The sequence below is a fragment of the Alnus glutinosa genome, chromosome 1 (genome assembly GCF_958979055.1).
Source record: "Alnus glutinosa chromosome 1, dhAlnGlut1.1, whole genome shotgun sequence".
Classification (NCBI taxonomy): Eukaryota; Viridiplantae; Streptophyta; class Magnoliopsida; order Fagales; family Betulaceae; genus Alnus; species Alnus glutinosa.
Genome location: NC_084886.1, coordinates 45,924,977 through 45,947,607, shown reverse-complemented (window position 1 = coordinate 45,947,607; position 22,631 = coordinate 45,924,977). Strand labels below are relative to the sequence as shown.

At 38.3% G+C, this 22,631-nt stretch overlaps 3 protein-coding genes across 3 annotated transcripts; 1 reads left to right on the top strand and 2 right to left on the bottom strand.

Moving 5' to 3' along the window:
- Positions 1-4,168: 4,168 nt before the first annotated feature.
- Positions 4,169-7,213, top strand: LOC133852880 (glycosyltransferase BC10-like). The gene is made up of 2 exons (XM_062289559.1): positions 4,169-4,727; positions 6,357-7,213. The coding sequence occupies exons 1-2, from the start codon at positions 4,176-4,178 to the stop codon at positions 6,999-7,001; spliced, it is 1,197 nt and encodes a 398-aa protein (XP_062145543.1). The 5' UTR covers positions 4,169-4,175; the 3' UTR covers positions 7,002-7,213.
- Positions 7,214-9,948: 2,735 nt separating this feature from the next.
- On the bottom strand, positions 9,949-12,944 carry LOC133852817 (probable leucine-rich repeat receptor-like protein kinase At1g68400). Its single transcript, XM_062289556.1, has 2 exons — positions 11,478-12,944; positions 9,949-10,836 (listed from the first exon to the last, which is right to left on the bottom strand). Exons 1-2 carry the CDS (start codon positions 12,829-12,831, stop codon positions 10,163-10,165), a joined length of 2,028 nt encoding a protein of 675 aa, XP_062145540.1. The 5' UTR covers positions 12,832-12,944; the 3' UTR covers positions 9,949-10,162.
- A 5,498-nt stretch (positions 12,945-18,442) lies between these two features.
- LOC133852833 (rust resistance kinase Lr10-like) lies at positions 18,443-21,212 on the bottom strand. Its single transcript, XM_062289557.1, has 3 exons — positions 20,516-21,212; positions 20,089-20,127; positions 18,443-19,631 (listed from the first exon to the last, which is right to left on the bottom strand). Exons 1-3 carry the CDS (start codon positions 20,712-20,714, stop codon positions 18,493-18,495), a joined length of 1,377 nt encoding a protein of 458 aa, XP_062145541.1. The 5' UTR covers positions 20,715-21,212; the 3' UTR covers positions 18,443-18,492.
- Positions 21,213-22,631: the final 1,419 nt, after the last annotated feature.

Sequence of the window (22,631 nt, the reverse complement as noted above, 5' to 3'; positions counted from 1 at the left end):
TTGTGATTTACGGATACACTTGATGATTTGATTTAAATTGGATTTCTTTTGTGATTTGTGTAAAGAATGGATACATGGGATGGTTTTGATTAAGTTTTTGAAGCACAGTAAAACATACATAATATTTTAATTGTGAGAATTTCGGATTAATATTGATGAACATGGAGTATATTGTTATGATTCGGTGGGTGTGGATTCTAAAACCTTAGTACATTTTCTTTTGTTTTATTTTATTTTATTTTATTTATGTTTTATTTTATTCACAAAAATCAAAGTTGTTTCTTAGAACTAAGTTAAAATTTAATTAGTTTGGAAACAAAATTGTACTTAAAAAACACAATTCCTTGTGGGATCGATCTTGCACTTGCAATCCATTAACTACAAATGATTTGTGCACTTGTGAGTACAATTAAAATTCATATCACTTGGGTGAACAATATATCTTGTCTAATGAGTTTCATCAAGAATGTCTCGTCTCAACTCAGCATCATTAGGGATAACTGTCCTCTCACAGCTTGTTTTCAATGTCCCGCCTTCAATGAGATAGAACCCAAATGTTTCCCCATGTCTGGTTCTATCAATAAGATCTTGCAGCTCAAGATCATCCCCTGTGCTAGTTTGATTCTGTCTATACACTGTGGCTGAACTACAAGTGCTGCCATAGTCGAAGGACCACTTGTTATCACTTCATCTATCTGCACAATGGCAAACTGCTGCGACAACTGCTCTACAAGCTCTTCAGGATCAGTCTCGCCACCACAAGACTTTCTGCTCAGAGCATCAGCCACTACATTAGCTTTAGAAGGATGGTAGAACATCTTGCTATCATAGTCCTTCAGTACCTCAAGCCATCTACGCTGCCTCATGTTCAAGTTTTGTCGTGTGAAGATGTACTTGAGACTTTGGTGATCAGTGTGGATTTCGCACTTCTCACTATAAAGGTAGTGTCTCCAAATTTTTAAGGCATAGACAACTGCTGCCAACTCCAAGTCATGAGTAGGGTAATTCTTCTCATGATTTTTCAGATGTCTAGAGGTATAGGCCACAACCCGACCTTGCTGCACAAGGACGCATCCCAGCCATTTCTTTGATGCATCAATGTAAACAACATACCCAATAGACTCCATGGGCAATATAAGCACATGTGCAGTTACTAGTCTCTACTTCAGCTCTTGGAAGCTTGCTTCGCACTCATCACTCCATACAAACTAGGCATTCTTCCTTGTGAGGGCAGTGAGTGGCCCTGATAATGAGGATAATCCCTCAATGAATCTCCTATAGTAATTAAAACCTGCTAGCCCCAAGAAACTACGAATTTCCCGAACACTTGTCGGTCTTTCCCACTCAACCACATGCTTCACTTTTGCTAGATCAATTGCAATTCCGTTTTTGTTCACAACATGACTCAAGAAGGACACTTCTTCAAGCTAAAAATCACATTTCTTGAGCTTGGCAAACATCATCTTTTCTCCCGGCTTCTCCATCGCTATCTTTAGGTGCTCTCCATGCTCGACATGATTAGTCGAATAGACTAATATGTCATCAATAAACACCACTACAAAGGAATCCAAGTACTAATGGAATACTTGGTTCATCAAATCCATAAACATCAATGGTGCATTAGTCAACCCGAACGGCATCATCAATAACTCATAATGGCTATACCGCGTTCGAATTGCTGTTTTAGGAACGTCTTCTTCTCGCACCTTCAATTGATGGTATCCTGAAAGAAGATCTATCTTCGAAAATATCGAAGCTCTCTTGAGTTGATCGAACAAGTTGTCGATCCTTGGTAAATGATACTTGTTCTTGATAGTCACCTTGTTCAGCTCACGATAATCTATGTACATCTGATAGACCTACATTTTTCTTCACGAATAACATAAGCGCTCCCCACGACGACATACTAGGGCGGATGAAACCCTTGTCAAGCAACTCTTGAAGCTGCTATTTCAACTCTCTCAATTTTGTCGGAGCCATGTAGTAGGGTGCCTTGTGAATAAGCTGAATTCTCGGCATCAAGTCAATGGAGAACTCAATTTCCCAATTCGGAGGCAATCCGGTGACTTCAAAGAAAACATCTGGATAGTTGCATACCACCGGAATGTCTTCCAACTTCAACTGGACTTCGAGTTTGGCTTGGACATAAGCCAAATATGCTTGTGCACCCCCTCTTACACTCTTTATTGCTTGAACAGCAGAGAGAAGTGGCAGAGTAGTTCGCACTTTAGACATATAGAACTTGAACTCATTTATGCCTTGAAGTCGGAATGTTACTTCCTTCTCGCGGCAGTCTATGTTCGCCCCATACTTCGATAGCTAATCCATCACCATAATGACATCGAAACCTATCATGCCAAAAACTCCTAGCTTTGCTGACAAAGTCCTCCCTCTTATAACAATTGAACAGTTGTTCACACATTTCCTATATGTTATTGCGTCACCAACAGGAGTAGCCACGCATATGTTATAATCTAAGGGCTCAGTATTCAACTTGCATAGCTTCACATAGATGGATGAAATGAAAGAGTGTGTAGCACCCGAATCAAACAAGATGCAGGCTATGCTACCAAACAATGTGATTGTACCTGTGACTACAATGGTGGCATTTGCATTAGTTTTTACATTGTTAGGTGTGAGAGAGTACACCCTTTACGTACTAAGCCTACACCTTAAGGTGAGGGTGTTACAAGGGGCTTTATAAATTCTTGTTTTATTAGATTTTTAGTAATGAATTATAATTTATTCAAATTATTGCCATCAAAATAGAAATATTGTTGTGCAAGCCCAATATTATTCAGTGAAAAAGCTTTTTAGTTATTAAACAAATGATCATTTGGATTCCTATGGTAAATTAGGTCCTTCCATATTGGGTAGCATAAATCATCCCTTATTTATTTATTTTATTAATATTTTTGATGTAAAAGTGACGTGAAGTTGAGCTAATAAATGGGTAGTCCTACGTGAAAGGTGAAACCATAGTTGGAAGAGTTCAGAAACAACGTCCACCGGCTGCTTTATTCAACTCTCACCAACTCGAATGCATTCCCTGGCCTCTAGAGGAATATCGATGATCATGAAGGGCCATACAAACGGTTTTCCTCAGCTGTCTGTTTCATATATATAGGCTAGGGTCCAAGCTTGAGTCCAGTTTTGATGATTCGCATATGACTTTGGGAGGGGAATAGCTAGTTCAAATCACATTTTTCCTGATCGATTGGAAAAAGGAAGTGTTATTTGCACTATATATGTTCTTGTACATAAATCTTTCGATGTCAGTAATTGATCGAATCTGCATTGGTACATGTAATGTTTACGTCCTTTAATTTTGTCACATTCGTTGGACTAGATGATGCATCCCCACATGCACGTACCAACTCTCCTTTTTGTTTCGCATATCTTGCATGATCACTACTCTGGTTCGACTATTTCTTAGACGTTCTAATGTTAACTAATTAAGACTTTTTATTTCCCACACAAAATGTCAAATTCCACGAGAAACGCCTGCGTCGTTTCGGTTCGGTCCCAAAGAAGCATGCAACACACGGCGCCAAAATTATTAAAGCCGAATACTAAGAATTGCTTCTTCCAAAACTCCTTTTATTGGTCAATGAATAATTAGAGTCCTTTTGGATTGGACTAGTACTTTGGCATGAATAATAAATATTGGAACCAGCAAAAAGATTGTCAAAAGTGGCAGGCAATTAGTGAGATTCTTATCATGGAGCAAAGGAAACAGGAGTGATCAAAAGAGACGGATAAAGGAGGAAAGAGAATCCTAACCAATCGTCTAGAACTAGAAGGTCATTGATTTAAGGCAGACACACAGCTTGTCCCAGCCATTAGTCTCTCTCTCTCTCTCTCTCTCTCTCTCCCCACCCTTTTGATTCTTTGAACAGCTTGCGGTTCCTCAGTTGAATTTATGAATTTCTTGGTTTTTCTTCTTTAAGTAGTTTGTGTTTCAGATTTCTTTGAGTGATTCGATTTTGTTACAATTACTGCATATTCTTTAGTTTATGAAAAAGCTGATAGAGATACCTATCAAACTCATTATTTTTTTAATATTTCTTGTCTTCAAAGAAAAGAACCCTTTTGCATAAAAAAAGAAGAAGAAGAGTTGAAAACTTGTTAGTTTCTCTTAAACAGTAACACAGCCAGACACTTTCTCTTCCAACATGAAGGCTCCAAACCAAAACAGATCAATACCCTCAGTTTCCAAGCTCTTTAATGTCCAGTTAAACCTACACAATATCCTTTCTTATTTCTTCCTCTTTGCCTTTGGTTTAACCTTTGCTGTAATACTTAGTTTCTACCTCAAAGACTTCTCCTTCAGTCTGCAATTCACCCAGTTCTCGTTTTCTGCTAATTCACGATCGCCACCATCATCGCAATTGCTAGGGCTAGGACCAAATTTGAAGGCCGCCGGAAATGGTCGCATAGGATTGACAGAGTACCTAAAGCCGCCTCAAGCTATGCATGACATGGATGAAGAGGAGCTGCTATGGAGAGCTTCAATGGTTTCCCGGATTCCCAAGTATCCGTTTGACCGAGTTCCCAAGGTTGCTTTCATGTTCTTGACAAAGGGGCCCGTGTTGATGGCTCCTCTGTGGGAGAAATTCTTCAAGGGGCATCAAGGGTTGTACTCAATTTACGTGCACTCAAATCCATCTTATAATGAGTCGGAGCCGGAAAGTCCAGTATTTCCCGGCCGAAGAATTCCTAGTCAGGTTAGCAAAGTGCCTAGCCAAAACAATGTAGGATAGCTCGATCTGTTTATTCTGTGTGTCATTATTTTACTTGAATGCAAATTTTGATAAAAGTTAAAAATATCTTATTTGTTTTCTGTCCTTGAAGCTGAAAATATCTAAAACGTCAGCTATAATTAAGCTAGGTTGATGTGGATAAGGGACCGCATATGCTCTGTTTAGACGAACTTTTTGGAGAAAAGTCTATCTACCTCTTTCAACTTATACTTTTAATTGATAATTATTCCTCTCAAAATATTAAGGCCGCGTTTGGTTGTTCAATTTTATTTTTTTATTTATTTTTTTTGTATTATGTTTAAAAATATAAAGGGCGCGTTTGGTTTTTCAATTTTTTTTTTTTTGTATCATATTTATAATTATGAATATCAAAAGAATTTAGTTTTTAAAATTATGTTTCGATGGTTTATAAAACCTGGTATAAAATTAAAAAAAATTTGAATAAAACGTGAGTAGAATTTGAATTCCAAAAAGTAACCCAAACTTGTTTCTGAAAAATAATAAAATATAATTAAAAAAAAAAGTGTTACTCAAACCTGCCCTAAAAAATTGTCAATGTTCTCATTATTAGCAAAAATGCAAAAATAATCCTAATTTTTTTTTTCCATAAGACAAAAATACCCCAATAAATTTAATACCCCTATGAATTTTTGTATATATATATTTTAAAAAAAAAAAATTAAAAAATTAAAAATTGGCCACTCCCAGGTTGTTTGAATTGTTTTTTTTTTAGAATTTTTATTTTATTTTATTAAGGGTATTTTCGTAATTAGGAAACATTGACGATTTTTTATACTTTAGGAGGACATTCTCTCGATTGAAAGTTTTGAAATGATTATTATCCATTAATTAGATAGCAGTTTGAAGATGAATATACAAACTTTTCTCAGCTTTTAAAGCACGCCACAGACTTTCAGGCCTAATGAAATTATCAATTCTCATTGACAAATAAATCATTTGCCTTGCAGACTATCTTAATTTTTCAGGAATATGTGGTTTTTATTTTACTTGAACGCAAATTTTGATAAAAGTTAAAAAATATTTTCCTTTTGTGCCATTGTAGCTGAAATCTAAAAGGTAAGCTATAAGGTTATGTGTATCAAGGGACCACATGCTCTCTTTAGACAAACTTTTCATTGAAAAAATTACAAAATTCCTCAAATTACTATCTAATTGATATTGTTTCCTTCAAAATTTTAATTTAGACAATATTCTTCTCAAATTACCAAACGGTTATCAATGTCTCTCAAAATCAGCAAAAAGACAAAAATAAACCTAAATATTTTTCAGTAAGGCAAAAATATCCTTATAATTTTGGAGAAAAAAAAAAACTAATTTAATTTTTTTCTAAAAAATAATTCTGAGCAATGTCCTAGCCTATATATTGATAGGTAACTGATCATAAACGACCCATGTGGCAAATTGCTCATCCCAACCAGCATTTAAAGGCCAGGGTATATAGTTGAAATGATGAGATTTAAAAAAGTAATTAGAGACAAAATATCAATCAAAAGATAAATTTTTTTAATGATATGATGGAGTTAAAAATCTTGTCCCAATTAACTGATGGATGTTTTTTATAATATGATGCAGAAAGTTGAATGGGGCAAGGTGAACATGATTGAGGCTGAGCGCCGGCTACTTGCCAATGCCCTTCTTGATATCTCCAACCAGCGTTTCGTTCTTCTCTCCGAATCCTGCATTCCTCTCTTCAACTTCTCCACCATTTATTCTTACCTCATCAACTCCACCCAAAATTATGTAATGTCCTTCGATGAGCCCGGCGCTGTCGGACGTGGGCGTTACAATTCCCACATGTACCCGGGGATCACGCTCCGGCTATGGAGGAAGGGGTCCCAGTGGTTCGAGATGGATCGAGAGCTCGCCGTTGAAGTCGTCTCCGATCAAAAGTACTTCCCGTTGTTTCAGAAGCATTGCCACGGCTCGTGTTATGCCGATGAACATTACTTGGCGACATTTGTGAGCATCAAGTTCTGGGAGAGGAATTCGAATAGGAGTCTGACTTGGGTTGACTGGTCAAAGGGTGGGCCACACCCGGCTAAGTTTTTGAGAACGGATGTGACCGTTGAGGCTTTGAAGAGGTTGAGGAGTGGGAGCAAGTGCGAGTACAGAGGAAATACCACAAATGTTTGCTTCTTGTTCGCCAGGAAGTTCACGCCTGCTGCTTTGGATAGGCTCTTGAGGTTTGCACCAAAGCTCATGCAATTCAACAAGTAGGTTTAGAAAAACACACACTCTCTCTCTCTCTCTCTCTCTCTCTCTCTCTCTCTCTCTCTCTCTCTCTATATATATATATATATATATATATATATATATATATATATACCCACGAACATGCTGGTGCTAAACCCTAAACGCTTGCGTTTTAGTTGGGGTGTAAAAAGTTGTACGACGCCCGTCCCGCATGTTAGTTGATTAGTTCCATCAAATATTTTAGCTTGTTATTGCAAATCAATAAAAAGAAAATGAAAAATAAACTTCTTTTTTTGGGGGGAAATTGAAACAAACTTAAACAAGGTGAAGAGACTGTGTTCTTTGTCGTTCTTTTTCCAACAATGATATCATCAGCAGCTTTCTCGTCATTCAAATAATCACGATTCCATAACTTTGTAGAAGCAAAATGTACAATTGTGAATTCTTCTAATACAAGTAAGGGTTTCAAGAAACCAGTTTCAACTTGCAAGAAACTCTTGGTAATAAAATTGACAAAACTAGACATTTAGTGTAATGACAGATTGTGTTAGTCGATAGAGCACTTTTATAATATACCCATTCGGAACTAATCAAGTTACATCTATTTGTAACAATTCAGAGAAAACAGTAATTATAGATTTGAAAAGAACTAGTCAAATTACAATTAAAGCATAGCATACCACGACTCTTTTGCAGCCGATGTCCACGGCGGTCCACTCTATCGACATTGACCCGATAATAGTACTTTCTCTTTTGGTAACTCTATTCACTTATCAGTATTTTAATCCAACTCATAAGTTACTCATTTTGTGACTCGAACTTGTGATGTGGTGTTTGACTCTGATATTAAATAACACAAACCTTGAGCAGGACTTACATTTAAAAACAGGCTTGTAAGAAAAGAGTACCTAATAACTTATATACATATAATTAATATTAGACTTAACACATGTGGACCATAAGAATCGTAACAATGTATGCCTATAACTTTGAACATGGTATATGCGATAGGAACCCACAACTAATTGAATAGAAATAGATAGATAATGAACTCATTTCGGGTAGGAGAGACCACAAATGAATTCAATTTGGATTGGATACAAGCCACAATGGCAATATAATATTCAATAATGAACCCTACTCCTAGTCCTAGTCTTATACTAACTTTACAAATATAACTACCCACGTAATAAACAAACAACTACCTATACAAACATAATGATAACATCCCACTAACATAACTACGCACCAAGGTTACATGACCCCACGTAACCAACTACTACTACTCACTAACATAATGATAACATCCCACTAAGTTACTAACATAACTACCTACTAAGGTTGCATGACTCCACATGGAAATAAATTGCTCCTCCACACACACACACACTGTTGAGAAGACTTCATGTTACATGCTCTTCACTTGTGTCCTCAACTTCCACAACCAAGTAACTTGGTGTAGATGTGGGTTCCTACATGGGACTCCATCATTTGCCCTCCCTTGAAGAAGAACCTTGTCCTCAAGGTTCATGTGTGGAAATTGATGAGGCCAGGGTTCAACCTCTTTGGTGCCGCGCTTACCATCCATAATTTGGTGTTGCCATTTTCGAACTTCTCAAACTTTTTCTCTGCTCAATAGAGAGTGCTTGAGGTGTTTGGCAACGATGTTCTGGAGTGAACTTTTCATTGCATCCGAAACACAGGCCTTTCTCCATTCTTTTCTACATCTCCTCCCACAACAGTTTCTTGGCCGCACCCTATCAATATGGGCATGTAGCATTTGTTGAGTACCCGATTGATATATCGACACAGTTGGCCCTTCACCACTTGCAGTCTTCCAGTCTCTAGAGAGATTATCATCTCTCATTCGTGCTAGCTCAATGGCATCACAGAGGGTCTTCGATTTGAACATTCGCATGGTAGATACAATATCCTGCTTCAGCCCTCCAATGAATGTTCCCACAAGTGCCTTTTGAGGCCACCTAGCCACCCGGTTCGCAAATCGCTCAAATTCTTGTTGATAATCCGACAATGTCCCTTCTTGTTGGATTTTTGAGAGTGCCTCGTTATAATCTTCAACTTCGGTAGGACCGAATCGAATTAGCAACTCCCGTTCGAATGCTTCCCATGTGATGGGTACTTGTTCTTCCTTGTACAACTTTTGAACCCATTGCCACTATTGATTGGCTTCACTTTCGAGATGAAAGGCTGCCAGAGATACCTTTTGCTCCTCCGATTTCTACTCATAATCGAAGTACTGAACTACTTGGTTCAGCCACACGTTAGGGTCATCTCCCAAGTACCGAGGGAACTTCAACTTAGTGAAATTATTCAATCCTTTAGAACCATTCGAGTGCCCGGAAGAATGATTTTCGTGACCCTAAAATGATCATTTTCTTTTGTCTGCAGATGATTCACCCTGTTCAAAACCCTTGAAGAAGAGTTCCTTAAGCTCCGCAAAGCTGGATTGTGATTCTGTATTCATCTTTTGCATTACTTCTTTCAACTCCTTCATTTCTAATTCCAATTTCTCGATGAGATCTTTGTTGGTAGCCATGCTTTGATACCAAGTTGATAGAAACCCATGATTAATTGAATAGAAATAAATAGATAATAAACTCCTTTCGGGTGGGAATACGTTTTGCTCCTCCACACGCACTGTTGAGAGGACTCCATTTTTCATGCTGTTTACTTGTGCCCTCAACTTTCACAACCAAGTAACTTGGTGTAGATGTAGGGTCCTTCGTGGGACTCCATCCATATGTCATCCACAAATGACGGCTGCTTTCCCATATAGAAGTTAGCTATCGAATCCTAATACATTTTTGTATAATCCGTCCTCATCATTCAAGAATTAGCCAATCATGCATCTCTCATTGGAGCCAATCATGCATGCTAGACATCATAACGAAACAAATTGCATTAAGCCTTGGAAACACAAGCAATTTTTTTCTTAATCAAACAGACAAAATGCAAAAGCTAATTTCTATTACGGAGCCGATCGAAGCGCTCACAAACTCAGTATTAATTAGATCATTCCCAGTTGCTTTAATTAGAAAACCAAAAAAACAGAGGGAAACAAAAAATTAGAATGCCGATAAAGAAAGTTACAAAACAAAACCCATGATTTACAGATACAGTCCAATAGCGCTGTAATTTATCATATATAAACTCCTCTTCAAAAATCACTGGCTCGCTCCGCACGTGTCCTCAGACAAGGAAGGTGACTCGGAGACGGAGTCCAAGCTGTCATGACACGGCGACGTCTCGACCCCACGTATCTCCTCGATCATCTTGACTACTTGGCACATCTTGGGCCGCTGATCAGGGGAGGCCGCAGTACAAGACATAGCAACCTGCAACAGCCCCACCATCTCCTCCTCAATATCCTTGTACCTCATCAGCTCCAAATCGAAAACCTCAGCCGTCCATTCCTCTCTCACCACCGACTGGACCCACCTCGGAAGGTCCAGGACCCCACCAGCGTAACCGCACCCGGTCCCACCGCTGTCCACCACGGAGGGGCACTTCCCCGTGAGCAGCTCCAGGAGAAGGACACCAAAGGAGTACACGTCAGATTTCTGGGTGAGTTTCCGACCGTCCAGTACCGATTCTGGAGCACGGTAGCCGTTGGCTCGTGGTGCCGTCAGGGCAGGGGCAGCGAAGACTGAGAATCCAAAGTCGGACACGCGCGCATTCCCGGTTCTGTCGACAAGGATGTTGGTTGATTTGATGTTACCGTGGGTGAGCCTAAGAGACTTGCATGAGATGTGAATAAAGGCTAGCCCTCGAGCCGCTCCGGCTGCGATTTTTAACCTAGTGGTCCAGTCCAATGGGGTTCGCCCAGGTCCTCTATTTCCTGTCAACAATATATAACAGCCCCTTAATTTCAATGGAATTACGGATTAAACACTAAAGAGGAATATTTAATGCGACCTGGATCGTGGGGAATGATGTGGTCAATTGTCAAATGCTAATGGTTTACTTAGGCCCTAGCGGCTAGTGTCTATAAACACTACAGGAAAAGAACAAAAAGGAAAAGCAGATAAAAGACACTACTGAAGGGATTGGGGGGTCCCGCGTCCTTGAGACCGACCAAACCAAGCCACGCACACAAACTTTCACTCGCTATCCCCAGGTATGACAGCCTGGCAAACCTAGGATTTCTACAAGCTCCAATCAGACGGTCCAAAGTGCATCAAAGAACTGAACCTAAAACCCTAATGGGGCCAACAACAACCATCTCCTTGATTCACATGCCCCACGTGTACCACGCTGATCAACAACCTAAACTAAAACTAATCCCAACCATAGCGCCACCACCCACGGGTAGAAAATTCCAGTGATAAAATCAGAGGCAATTGATACAATTGATGAACACAAAAATCTCACTTAACTAGCGCAATGACCAATCTCCCAACAGCTACTTTCCTTGGCAAACAAACAGAATTTAAACAAGGAAAAAAAAAAAGATTGCAATTGTAAAAAACGGAAACATACCGTGAAGAAGCCAAAACAAGCTGCCATTGGGCATGTAATCGTAGACCAGCAGCTTCTCCTCCCTGGCGAAGTAGTAAGCCCTCAGACTAACCACGTTGGGATGCCTGAGCCGACCCAACAACTCCATGTGCTGCTCGAACTCTCTCTTCCCTCCCACGCTCGCATCCTTGAGCCTCTTCACCGCCACCACATTCCCGTCATCGAGCACCGCCTTGTACGCTGTCCCGAACCCACCTTTCCCCAGCATCTCCGCAGAGGCCCGGAGCAGGTCCTCCAGCTCGAACCGCTTGACCCCCTCGAAAAACACCATTCGGCCTCTCTCGAACCCGGGCTGCGCCGTGTACGGGCTCGACGAGTACACGATCTTCTCGCTCTCCAGCAGCTTCGACCCCTTTCCGTCCCGCATTTTGGTCGCGTAGCTTCGCCAGAAGTAGCAGTAGAGGACGAGGGAGACCACGGCCAGGACCAACACATCGCCGAGGATTATGGCTACTATAGCTACTGGGCTTAACTTGGACGCTCCAGCGTGGTGATTGTTGCCCGATTTGGACGGTATAGAGCTTGAAGGGAGTGAGCTCGGTGACGATGCTACTATGGTGTTTGGATTAGTAGCCGGCATTAACGGCGAGGCAATGGCTCCGTCGGATCCGGGTCTGGTTGGGTCCGCCGAAACATTCTTGCATTTCTGCATCGGCGACCCGCAGAGAGCCGGGTTCTGAGCAAAAGCGGACTCGGGGAAACCCGATAAGGATCTGGGTACTTCACCGGAGAGCTGGTTACCGGAAACGTTGAAATCCTGCAGATTCAAGAGGTTTAGGCCGGAAATCGATCCAAAAAACCGGTTCTCCTCAAGCCGGAGGGTGAGGAGGCGGGTCAAACCGTTAATCGTCACCGGAACCTCGCCGGACAAGTTGTTGTACGATAGATCAAGGCGGTATAGCCGGGACAGCGTCGGTACGGACGGCGGGAACTGGCCGGAGAAATCGTTGCCGGAGAGGAAAAGAAGCTTGAGAGCCGTGAGGTTGGAGAGGTCGGGAATATGACCCGAGAGGCGGTTTCGCTTGAGGCTGAGAACTCGGAGCTGAGTCAGAGCGGTTATGGGCTCGAACGACCCGCGGAGATCCAGGTCCTCGAGGACGAGCCGCGAGACTCGGTTGTGGACGCAGGAGACGCCGGACCAGTCGCATGGGTTGGAGGTGGAGTTCCAGGACGTAAGCTTGTTGGCTGTGTCTGAGGCGGCTTTGAAAGCCATTAGAGCTTCCAAATCTGGGTTTGCATAAGCTTTGGAGTGAAACAAGTGAAGAATGAAGAGGTAGATAGTGAAGTGTACAACAATGATAGTGGGTTTCACCATTGTTGTCTGCAAGTTGAGAGACAGAGAGAGAAAGGGGTGAAGGGTTCGCTGGAGTGAGACCGAAGGGGGGGTGGTTTTCAGCGTTGTGAGGAGTGGAGAGAGTGTTAAATGGGTAATTAATGGGGAGTTGAGGGGTTTTATTTTAATAAAGACCCTCTGAAAAGCATGTAACGTATGGTACTCTGTTTTACAGTGAGGTGATTTTACATAAATGACTATCATACCCTTGACTTTCAGATCCGCTTGATGAATTCGGGGCTGTCTATGTGGACCATCGATTCGATGGGGACCAGGTAGTGCGGTTGGTTTATGAACGGATAGGATTGAGGAACACGGGAGAGTGTAGAACCGGATGTCGATGGCGGGTTGAGCAGGCGAGCGACACGTGGGAAGGTTGGCTTGTGAAGACAAAGCGCTCCTCCCATAATGTCCAATGCCAAAGGCGTGATTTGTCTCATAATCGGGATGATCTTTCGTACTCCAACGATGTTCTGACACGCGTGCCCTACCACTCATGCTTCAATAAACGAGTCACGGTTATTTTAGCGTTTGAATAAACCCAAAAATTTACCTTGAGTTGACTAAAGTATCCATGCTGCTAATTCGGTAAATTGACTAAATTCTCCTTTAACTGTGGGTCCGTCCCCAAAAAAAGAAATGGCGAAGGTAAAGATAAAGAGAAAAAAAACAAAAAAAGAAAAGATGATGGGATAGTGGGGAATCGGGTGTTTGGTAATTTGGCTGCGGCAGGAATAAAGAAAGTGTCTTTGTATCTTTTTGTTTCTCGAAGTTCGGCATCATATATAGCTTTGCTTTTGGCTTTGGCTTTGGCTTTCATATCTTGCTGCGGAATTGTTGGCTTCCATCCAAAAGACGAATGACCACTCAGTCATGATCTTTCAAAATCAGGTGCATCCTTCCGTGATATAATCATCACGTACAATGATCTGCGAAGCACCTGGATACACCCCCACGTACAATAGTCCATCACAATTCTGTGCCTATTTTATAATCATATGGCTCAGATTGAAATTGGCTTCCCTCTTTAAAAATTAATTGGCAATCATTCGGTCTAAAGTTCTTTCACTAATTAAATTGAACGTATAAAACTGTAGGAAGAGTTGGTGGACGATTTTTTTTTTTATTTTTTAAATTTATTTTTAATAGATTCATGAACGTTTCCCCATGTAAAGAATGATTAAGAGAACTTTCAGCGGGGGAGTGGGGAGCCTTGTGGTCCAACTTAAATGTAGCGCGGGACTTTTGCAGTGCGCCAAAAGGCCCAAAACACTTGAGCCTTCCCTTGAGCATTGTGATTCTTTTCAAAATAAAATATCTTCTTAATAAAATATATAGTTTTTAAAACTATTTTTTTCCTATTTCATTTAAATAATATAAATAAATAATAATATATTGAAGGTTTAAATAAATTAAAAGAGAAATTAATAATTATGTCTAATGACTTTTCCAAATAGATAATATTTAGATCATCCCAAAATAGAAACAAGGACAGTAATTTGAGAGTGAGTCAAAATTATTTTGATTGATAACACTTTTTTCTTTTCTTTTTTGGGTTTTTTTAAAAAAAAAACAAATATTAGCAAATGAGTAATGATTCTTACACAACTTTTGCATAACTCTAATTAATTTTTTTTATGATCAACCATTGAATTTGTTTTCCTAAATTTGAGCTCTAAATATTTAATGGTTTCTTAAAAAAAAGTTGTTAGAGTTGTGTAAGAATTATGCAAGAAACATTACTCTTAACAAATAATTCAAATTAGTTTCACCTTATGTCATATCTAAATATTATTTTAAATAAAATTTAAAAAATACTTTCTAAAAAGCATTAATAAAGGGAGACATTTTTACTTGTCATGAAGAAGATTAAATTGACATTTATGCTTCGTTTGTTTAGATATAAAATGTTTTCTTTTATAAAATATTTTCAATAAAATCATTTTTAAGAAAAAATGATTTTTCTGAAAATATTTTTCGGCGTTTGGCTCGTACGAAAAAATCACCAACGGCGTAAAACGCAATCTAGCAACCATTGTCAGAATTCGACGACGTCTGGCCACTGTTGTTGGATTTCGGCCAAACTGATCGAAATCTAACCAGTACAGCCGGATTCCAGCCAAAACAGCTGGAATCTTGTTTGCCGGAATCCGGCTAAATTGGCCATAATTCGGCTGTACTGGTTAGATTTCGGCCAGTTTGGTCGAAATCCAGCCAATTTCGCCAGATTCCGACAATCGGATACTAAAATTCAGAAATCTTTGGCTATAGAGTTGAGTTACCAACAAACTTCTATGTTCGGCGGTGTCGGATTCCCACAAACGTGCGTACAAGAATGAAGAGTTTAAATCCATAAAACGATTTACGATTTTGAAAATCGTAAATCGTTTTTTAAAAATTAAAGAAACTTTTACAGTCAAACTGAAAATGATTTCTGTTGACCATTATTTTTTGCACCCACCAAACACCAGAAAAATGCCGAAAATATTTTCAGAAAACATTTTACGCCAAAACAAACGGAGCATTAAATAACTCAACAACATACCAACGTTAGAAAGATATTAGGACATTTATTTTATTATTTTGTTCATTCTCTTTTTGTTGATTGAAGTTTCATCAATAATAAAACTATAGACCGAGCCAAATATCATATATTTGTAGGGGGATAACCCGAACAGTAAAAAGAATTATACACTAAAAAATAATTGAAAATTGAAAATATTTAGGGTATTACAATTTTTTTTACTACAAATTACTTGCAAATTGATGTGAAAATCCATACGACATTTACAACATTAATCACAATCAAATGAAAAATGTTAAGAGTACTACAATTTTTATTACAAGTCATTTACAAACTTGATGTGACAATAATTAATTAAATAATTAAACATTTTTACTATCACATCAAGTTTGTCAAAAACTTGTGGTAAAAATTGTAGTACATGAACTTCCGTGCCGGTTTATAAAATAGTTATAGTAAAACTATAGCTATCCAATCGGCACTAATAAGATCACATATAAGATCCATGTAACTAACACTAATAGCAAAAGTAAGGGTAAGATGAAAGAAAACATAAAACTAAAAGAAAATAAAGCAAAATATTAAAAATAGAGTCTTGCAAAAATAATAAAAGACACAAACTTAAGGTGGTTCGGCAGTATGCCTACATCCACACACGAAAGCCCTATAGGCTACATATTGTTTTTATTGAATGATTAAATATAAAGAGTGCTCTCTTATTTATAGAGAGGAGAATATGAATGAGCCTTCTATCTTAGCAATGCGGGACTACCAACATATTATCTTTAACATTCTCCCTCAAACTCAAGGTGAAAACTTATAAAATCTTGAGTTTGCTTCTTGAACACAATACTGAAGAAGGTGATGGCGCCATATTTGGCTCTTGAACATCGACAACTTTTGGGTTAGAACAGGTCAATTATGGGCCTTACATGGAAGCCAACTGAGGGCTGAAATGAGCATGAGCTTAAAACAATACCACAAATGCCAAATTACAAATAGTGGGCCAACTATGGGCCTTACATGGAAGCCAACTGAGGGCTGAAATGGGCATGAGCTTAAAACAATACTACAAATGCCACATTACAAATAATGGGCCAACTAAGGACCAAATATGAAAGTCAATAATGGACTGAAATGGGCCTGAGTTTGAAACAATACCACAAAGGCCGAGTGTAAGTAATGGGCCAACAAAGGGCCAGAACAATGTGGGCAACTTTGGCCTCTTTTTTTTTTTTTTTTTGGGCATTTTTTTTTTTTTGCCTCTTCTGATTTTTTTGATTTTTTTTCTTTCTTTTTGCTATCTTCCTTACAATAATTAGGGCTTAACTACACTTTGAAACTAAGATAAAAAAAAAAGAGTGACGCGCCTCCAGAGGAGGCACTTGAAGCCAATTGGGTTTTTTTTTTTTTTTTTTCATCAGATTACAACAAAATAAAATCAAATACAAAGGGTAATGATCTACGGTAGTGAAATGATCCCCTCCACCGGAAAAACTTGATAGAAAAATGTATTAATTGATAGAAACGATCACCTTTGTATTGGTAGAAACGATCACCTAACCAATGTGGCTGAAAAAGTCGTAGAGCTGCGAATCGGCCATGTTCTATGCAAGATCTCCAATGTACAAAAGCGTGGACACAAACTGGCCCACTCTGTAGGAAACGACGCTGGGCAAAACGACTCGACATCTTTTTTTTTTATAACCAAAAAAAAAAGGTAAAAGAAAAATCTTACTGTCTCATATGGTTTTGTCGTATGATATAATGGGATGATTAAAGACAAAACCATGAGAAAAATAAGGAAAGAGAGGAAGAAGCACAAGCCTTTTCTAAGAATATAAGCTTAAAACATAGAGACAAGAAAAAGAAATGCTATTCTCTGTGACTTAGAGAGATATGAGCAAGAAACCAGGGAACAATACTAAAAGGATTTCGTGATTGTGAAAACACGATCACAATCTGATTGTGATTACAGAAAAATAAAAGAAAATAAGGGTTTTGTGATTGTGAAAACAATCTGAACCAAAAAGAAATAGTAGGGAAATAAAAGAACTAAAAAAAAAATAGAAATAAGTAAACAACAAAAAAGACTTAGCCCAGAATCTAACAATTGACGTTAGCCTATTAGCTCTAATACCATGAAAGAAAACATAAAACTAAAAGAAAATAAAGCGGATTATTAAAAATAGAGACTTGCAAAAATAATAAAAGACACAAACTTAAGGTGGTTCGGCAGTATGCCTACATCCACACACGGAAGCCCTATAGGCTACATATTGCTTTTATTAAATGATTGAATATAAAGAATGCTCTCTTATTTATAGAGAGGAGAATAAGAATGAGCCTTCTATCTTAGCAATGCGGGACTACCAACATATTATCTTTAACATAAGATACCATTCATCTTGTCCACCCTTTGACTGTGGCAAACTTGGCAAGCTAACCTTCCTTTTTGGAAAGAGTAATGTTACATAACATACTCTCATTCTACTACCATTTTACTATACTGATATGACATTATTAATTTACTTTTAGATTAATTTTAATTAAAAGAAATTCCAATGACAACTTGACAATACTACGTCAGCAATGCCGAATAGGGTGGGATGAGAGTATGCTATTTAGACTCTCTTTTAAAAATTTTGACAGTCAAAAAAGGCAGTTCTCTGAATATACCGAGCATCAACTAATATTAACAGAGCAGCAAGTAGCAAGCCTTTAATAGTAGTTACATCCGGATATATACGTTGAAGCTTTCCTTTTAGTTATAAATTATTATACAAACATAATTTAGAATGGGTACGTAGTTACATCTGGATTTCACTTAGGTGCTGTAAAAAAATATTACAGCACAATATGCTATAATTTTTTAACGGCCCAGATTACTTTATCTTTTAAAAAGTACATATTTAACGGGGCTCACAACAATATAGATTCATGATGGAAGCCAACACAGCAGATATGATCCCATAGTTTAGGCAATTAAAGGTAGTAAAGTCTTTAACTGTAATACGCATCCACAAGCTAATCATTGATGCACTTCACAAAAGATGCTAGTTACCACTTTAACGTTAAAACTTCCTTCCAAAAAAATAAAATAAAAATAAAGATGCATTTTAGGGAATTATAGAATCATACTGTATTGACACCATTGTCGGAGAATCTTCTGGCGATCTTGACGGTGAAGACAAGTAAGGCTTGGGTGGTACTTGCAAGGATCCGAGACTCCCTTCCAACATATTAACAACTCTACTCATCGACGGCCGGTTTGAAGGGTCAGTCTGGATGCACCACAAACTTACTATTATCATCTTCCTTGCACTTTCGTGATCCTCTTCATTCATAAGGTCCTGTAGACCTAGATCTTCATCTTGTTCAAGTCGCTTATAAATCCAATGGGGAAAATATATTTCACTGGCACAATCAATCTCGACATCTATATTCCTTCTTCCTTCAACCATTTCAAAAACCATCATTCCGTAGCTATAAACATCTGACTTGTGAGAGACCCCTCCAAAATTTCTACAAAATACTTCCGGAGCTATATATCCTGCAGTCCCTCTTGCACCCAACATTGATATAATACTCTTTTCTCTAGGGCATATTTTTGCAAGGCCAAAATCAGATATTTTTGGGCAAAAGTTCTCATCCAACAAAATATTGTGAGGCTTTATGTCAAAATGCAAGATTTGTGTGTTGCAACCTTTATGTAAATACTCTAATCCTTGAGCAATGCCAAGTGCAATCTTGTATAGTGTCTCCCATTCCAATAGCCGGCCAGCCTTCGAATAACTTTCTTTATATATGAACTTCTCAAGAGATCCATTAGGCATAAACTCGTAGATGAGAGCTCTTTTAGAACCCTCAAAGCAAAAGCCTATAAGAGAGACAATGTTGACATGGGAGGTTCTACTAATGCTTGCAACCTCGTTAATGAATTCCTCTCCATCACCTCTTGATTCTTTCAGAACCTTCACTGCTACGAGACAACCATTTGGTAACTGTCCCTTGTAGACGCCACCATAGCCCCCTTCGCCTAATTCATCTCTAAAGAAGTTGGTCATTTTCTTGATATCTGAGTAACTGTATCTTCTAATAGCAAGAGGTCCATGGTTCGTTAGAAAGGCCCTGATAGTCTTATGGTTTAGACTTTCATTTTTCCAAAAATAAATAATTTTATTGGATGAGAACTTTCCCTTGATCAAGCAGCAGATTATAACCATTACAACTCCAATTATTCCAGCAGATAAAGAGGCTGTAATAAAGGAATAGAGATTAGAAACCTAAACAATTTCTTGTAGGGACACCAGACAAGACATGAACAAGTTTTGATTGCCAGAGAGGGAGCCTCGGATGGAAAATCATCAACTATATATGAAAAATTGTCTATTATAGGTCCAAAAGAAAAAAGTGCAACATAGAATTTTGAATACTTGACAACATCTTTACAAGTCTTACAATGGATTCCATATATAGTATATCCTTAGACCGACAAAAATGGAGAGAGTACAGTGGAGCCATTACCAAAACTGATTGAGGAGACTCCAAGGATTTAATAATTAGCCACACCTTCGGATGGAGTAAAAGAGAGGGTTCCAATTTATGGACGTGTTGAAGATACAATAGATCACCACCAGATGGAATAATATCAACAAGAAATATGTGACTACTAATATCAACAAAAAGGAAATTTGATTGAAGTGATATCTCACCTAATGCTGCTATCGCCAGTTTCTTTTTTATACTGATCCCTGCAACAGAAGATAGAAACATAAAAGATGTTAGTTTAAACAATGAAGATTGAAGTGAAGCAGCTAAATTGGCAGCCTTTGATCAAATCCCTAGCAGGGTTAGTAAGAAAGAAATTAATGTCAAAACCAGCTCATATATATGTATCTGATATGGGTTTTATATATTGCAACAAAGTTATCACTATTACTCATAATCCAAATTTGACACAAATCCAAATCAGCTAAAGCTATCGCTTCATAGGAGTGGGGTTATGGCATGGAACAGAAATATATAAGAGCAGCACAAGTATTAGGAATAAATACAACGTAAAAAGACAGAAATTTAAATGCATTTTCATGAATGTATGCGTGTATCCCAAATATTGTTGTGTTATTCCTAGGTCTATACCTTTCTCTGCCTCGTCACAATAAAGTTTTCCGTTGTAGTCGGGCTTACATTGACCTTCTCTCTGATAACATTTGTAACAATCCTCAGAGACACGCACCCGAAGGTCGAACTCAGGGGTTAAAAGCCTAAACAGGTCATCATCGCTGGCGACGGAGGATGATGTAGACTCAGATTCTTTGGGAGCTGAATAATTGAACATCTAGAAAGAGAAGTGGGAACACTGTCGCTTGAAATACTAAAGTAGGTATTATGGTCATTGAAGCTCATTTTTTTAAAATTTGTAGGGGGAGAAATATCGGGAGTTCGATTGCATTTAAAAAAGGTCTTTTTGGGTGTGGCGATTTCAAAAGAGATGAACGAAGAGTTGGGAAAAGCCAAATTGGTTAAGTGGTCGCATCTATTGGATTTCAAGTACTCCGAAAGCTGTTCGTCAAAGATACGTATAATGGTGTTATCTGGTGAGATGTTTAGAACTTCATATGGTCCTCCACCGTTCTCCAGTTGGATCGTCGGATTCTGATCCCGACAATCTACTGTGAACAAACCGCATTCGGGGTTTGTGTTATTCGCGAATGGAAAGCCAATCGTCTTCAGATTTCCACAGCGAAATGGTGCACATCTTTGGGTGTATCTCATTTCTTCTTGAGCCGAAAGAAGCATGACGAAGTGTGAGAGCAAATAAATAAGACAAAAGGAAACAGGGGCCATCCTAAATCAGAAACTAATACAGAAATAATGAAGATCTCTTATCTATAAAATACTTTGTTTTCTCCCACTACGCTTGTTGACTTGGAAAATATCTATAAAATACTTCGTTTTCTCCCACTACGCTTGTGGACTTGGAAAATATCTATAAAAATACTTTGTTTTCTCCCACTACGCTTGTTGACTTGGAAAATATGCTCAAAAAGACTTGCGGTGGAAACAGACCGGAAACAATGAGGAAGTACTCCACTGAGTAATCTTTTTCAAGTGGTCACTGATGCAGGGTGGCAGCAGATAGAGTCGATGTTGATCTCTCCACCAACAAGACTCGAGCTGATCCAATTAGTTTCTTGTAATTCAAATTAAGATGTATTCTATCTCTTTGTTAGCTACATCTATCTCTTTGTTAGATGTGGATCCGTAGCTTATCATGTCAGGTTTTGTAAAAACTCAGGAAAAAGTGTTGATTAGTCAATTTGAAATTTTTTCTAGAATTCTTTATAAAGACCAATTTTACCAAGTAACTAAGTAATATGAGACTTAATACCCATGAGTATCTTCAATATGGGACTGGGGTCTCTCTTCGATGCTTAAATTAACTTCTATGAGAAAAGTCTGCTTAATAATCGAGAATTTAGTAAGTTGTTTAAACCTAGGATATTGGACTATTTATAAGTTGGATGATGAGCACCCTAGCCGCTAGGGTTTCATATTCTTTATCCTAGGAGAGCCGTCAGAGTTTGACTTAGACTCGGACTCCTCTATACTCCAATCTCGGGATTCTTTCTTTATTAATCTCCAAGCGAGATCTTTGGCAACAAATCTGGGATTAACTTCAATCCCAAATTTGCAGAAACTGAATGCGATTCCGAAATAAGAATACAAGCTAGCTAGATTTATTTAAGTGCCTGGGACACCTTGAGGCTTGAGTGGCGGCTTTTGTGTCTGTAGTTACATTATTGATATCAATCATCATATATACGTAAAAAAAAATATCATTAGTCCACCCTGTGGAAAACTTGTAGCATATCAACTTCCACATCAATTTGTAATAGTAAAACTATAGTTATCCAATCCGCACTAACGACTAACACTAATAGCCAAAATAAGGATAAGATACCATTCATCTTGTCCACCATGTGGAAAACTTGGCAAGCTAACCTTCCTTTTTGGAAACAGTAATGTTACATAGCATACTCTCGTTCTATTATTATTTTACTATGCTGATGTGGCATTGTCAATCTATTTTTAAATTTATTTTATTTTTATTTTTTTTTAAAAAAATCTAATAATAAATTGACAATATTACATCAATAGTGTCGAAAAAGACAATTCTCTGAATATACTAACAGAGCAGCAAGCCTTCAAGCTTTGCCTATAATTTCTTGAGACTCTTAATTAGCTCCTATTA

What these genes read in the sequence shown, in the direction of transcription:
- LOC133852817 (XM_062289556.1), bottom strand. Translation starts at nt 12,831, where the DNA reads ATGGTGAAACCCACTATCATTGTTGTACACTTCACTATCTACCTCTTC. An exon ending in CTTGTTTTGGCTTCTTCACG is followed by an intron (nt 10,837 to 11,477) that starts GTATGTTTCCGT and finishes TATTGTTGACAG; the next exon opens with GAAATAGAGGACCTGGGCGA.
- LOC133852833 (XM_062289557.1), bottom strand. Translation starts at nt 20,714, where the DNA reads ATGTTCAATTATTCAGCTCCCAAAGAATCTGAGTCTACATCATCCTCC. An exon ending in TTGTGACGAGGCAGAGAAAG is followed by an intron (nt 20,128 to 20,515) that starts GTATAGACCTAG and finishes CTTCTGTTGCAG; the next exon opens with GGATCAGTATAAAAAAGAAA. An exon ending in ACTGGCGATAGCAGCATTAG is followed by an intron (nt 19,632 to 20,088) that starts GTGAGATATCAC and finishes CCTTTATTACAG; the next exon opens with CCTCTTTATCTGCTGGAATA.
- LOC133852880 (XM_062289559.1), top strand. Translation starts at nt 4,176, where the DNA reads ATGAAGGCTCCAAACCAAAACAGATCAATACCCTCAGTTTCCAAGCTC. An exon ending in GCCGAAGAATTCCTAGTCAG is followed by an intron (nt 4,728 to 6,356) that starts GTTAGCAAAGTG and finishes AATATGATGCAG; the next exon opens with AAAGTTGAATGGGGCAAGGT.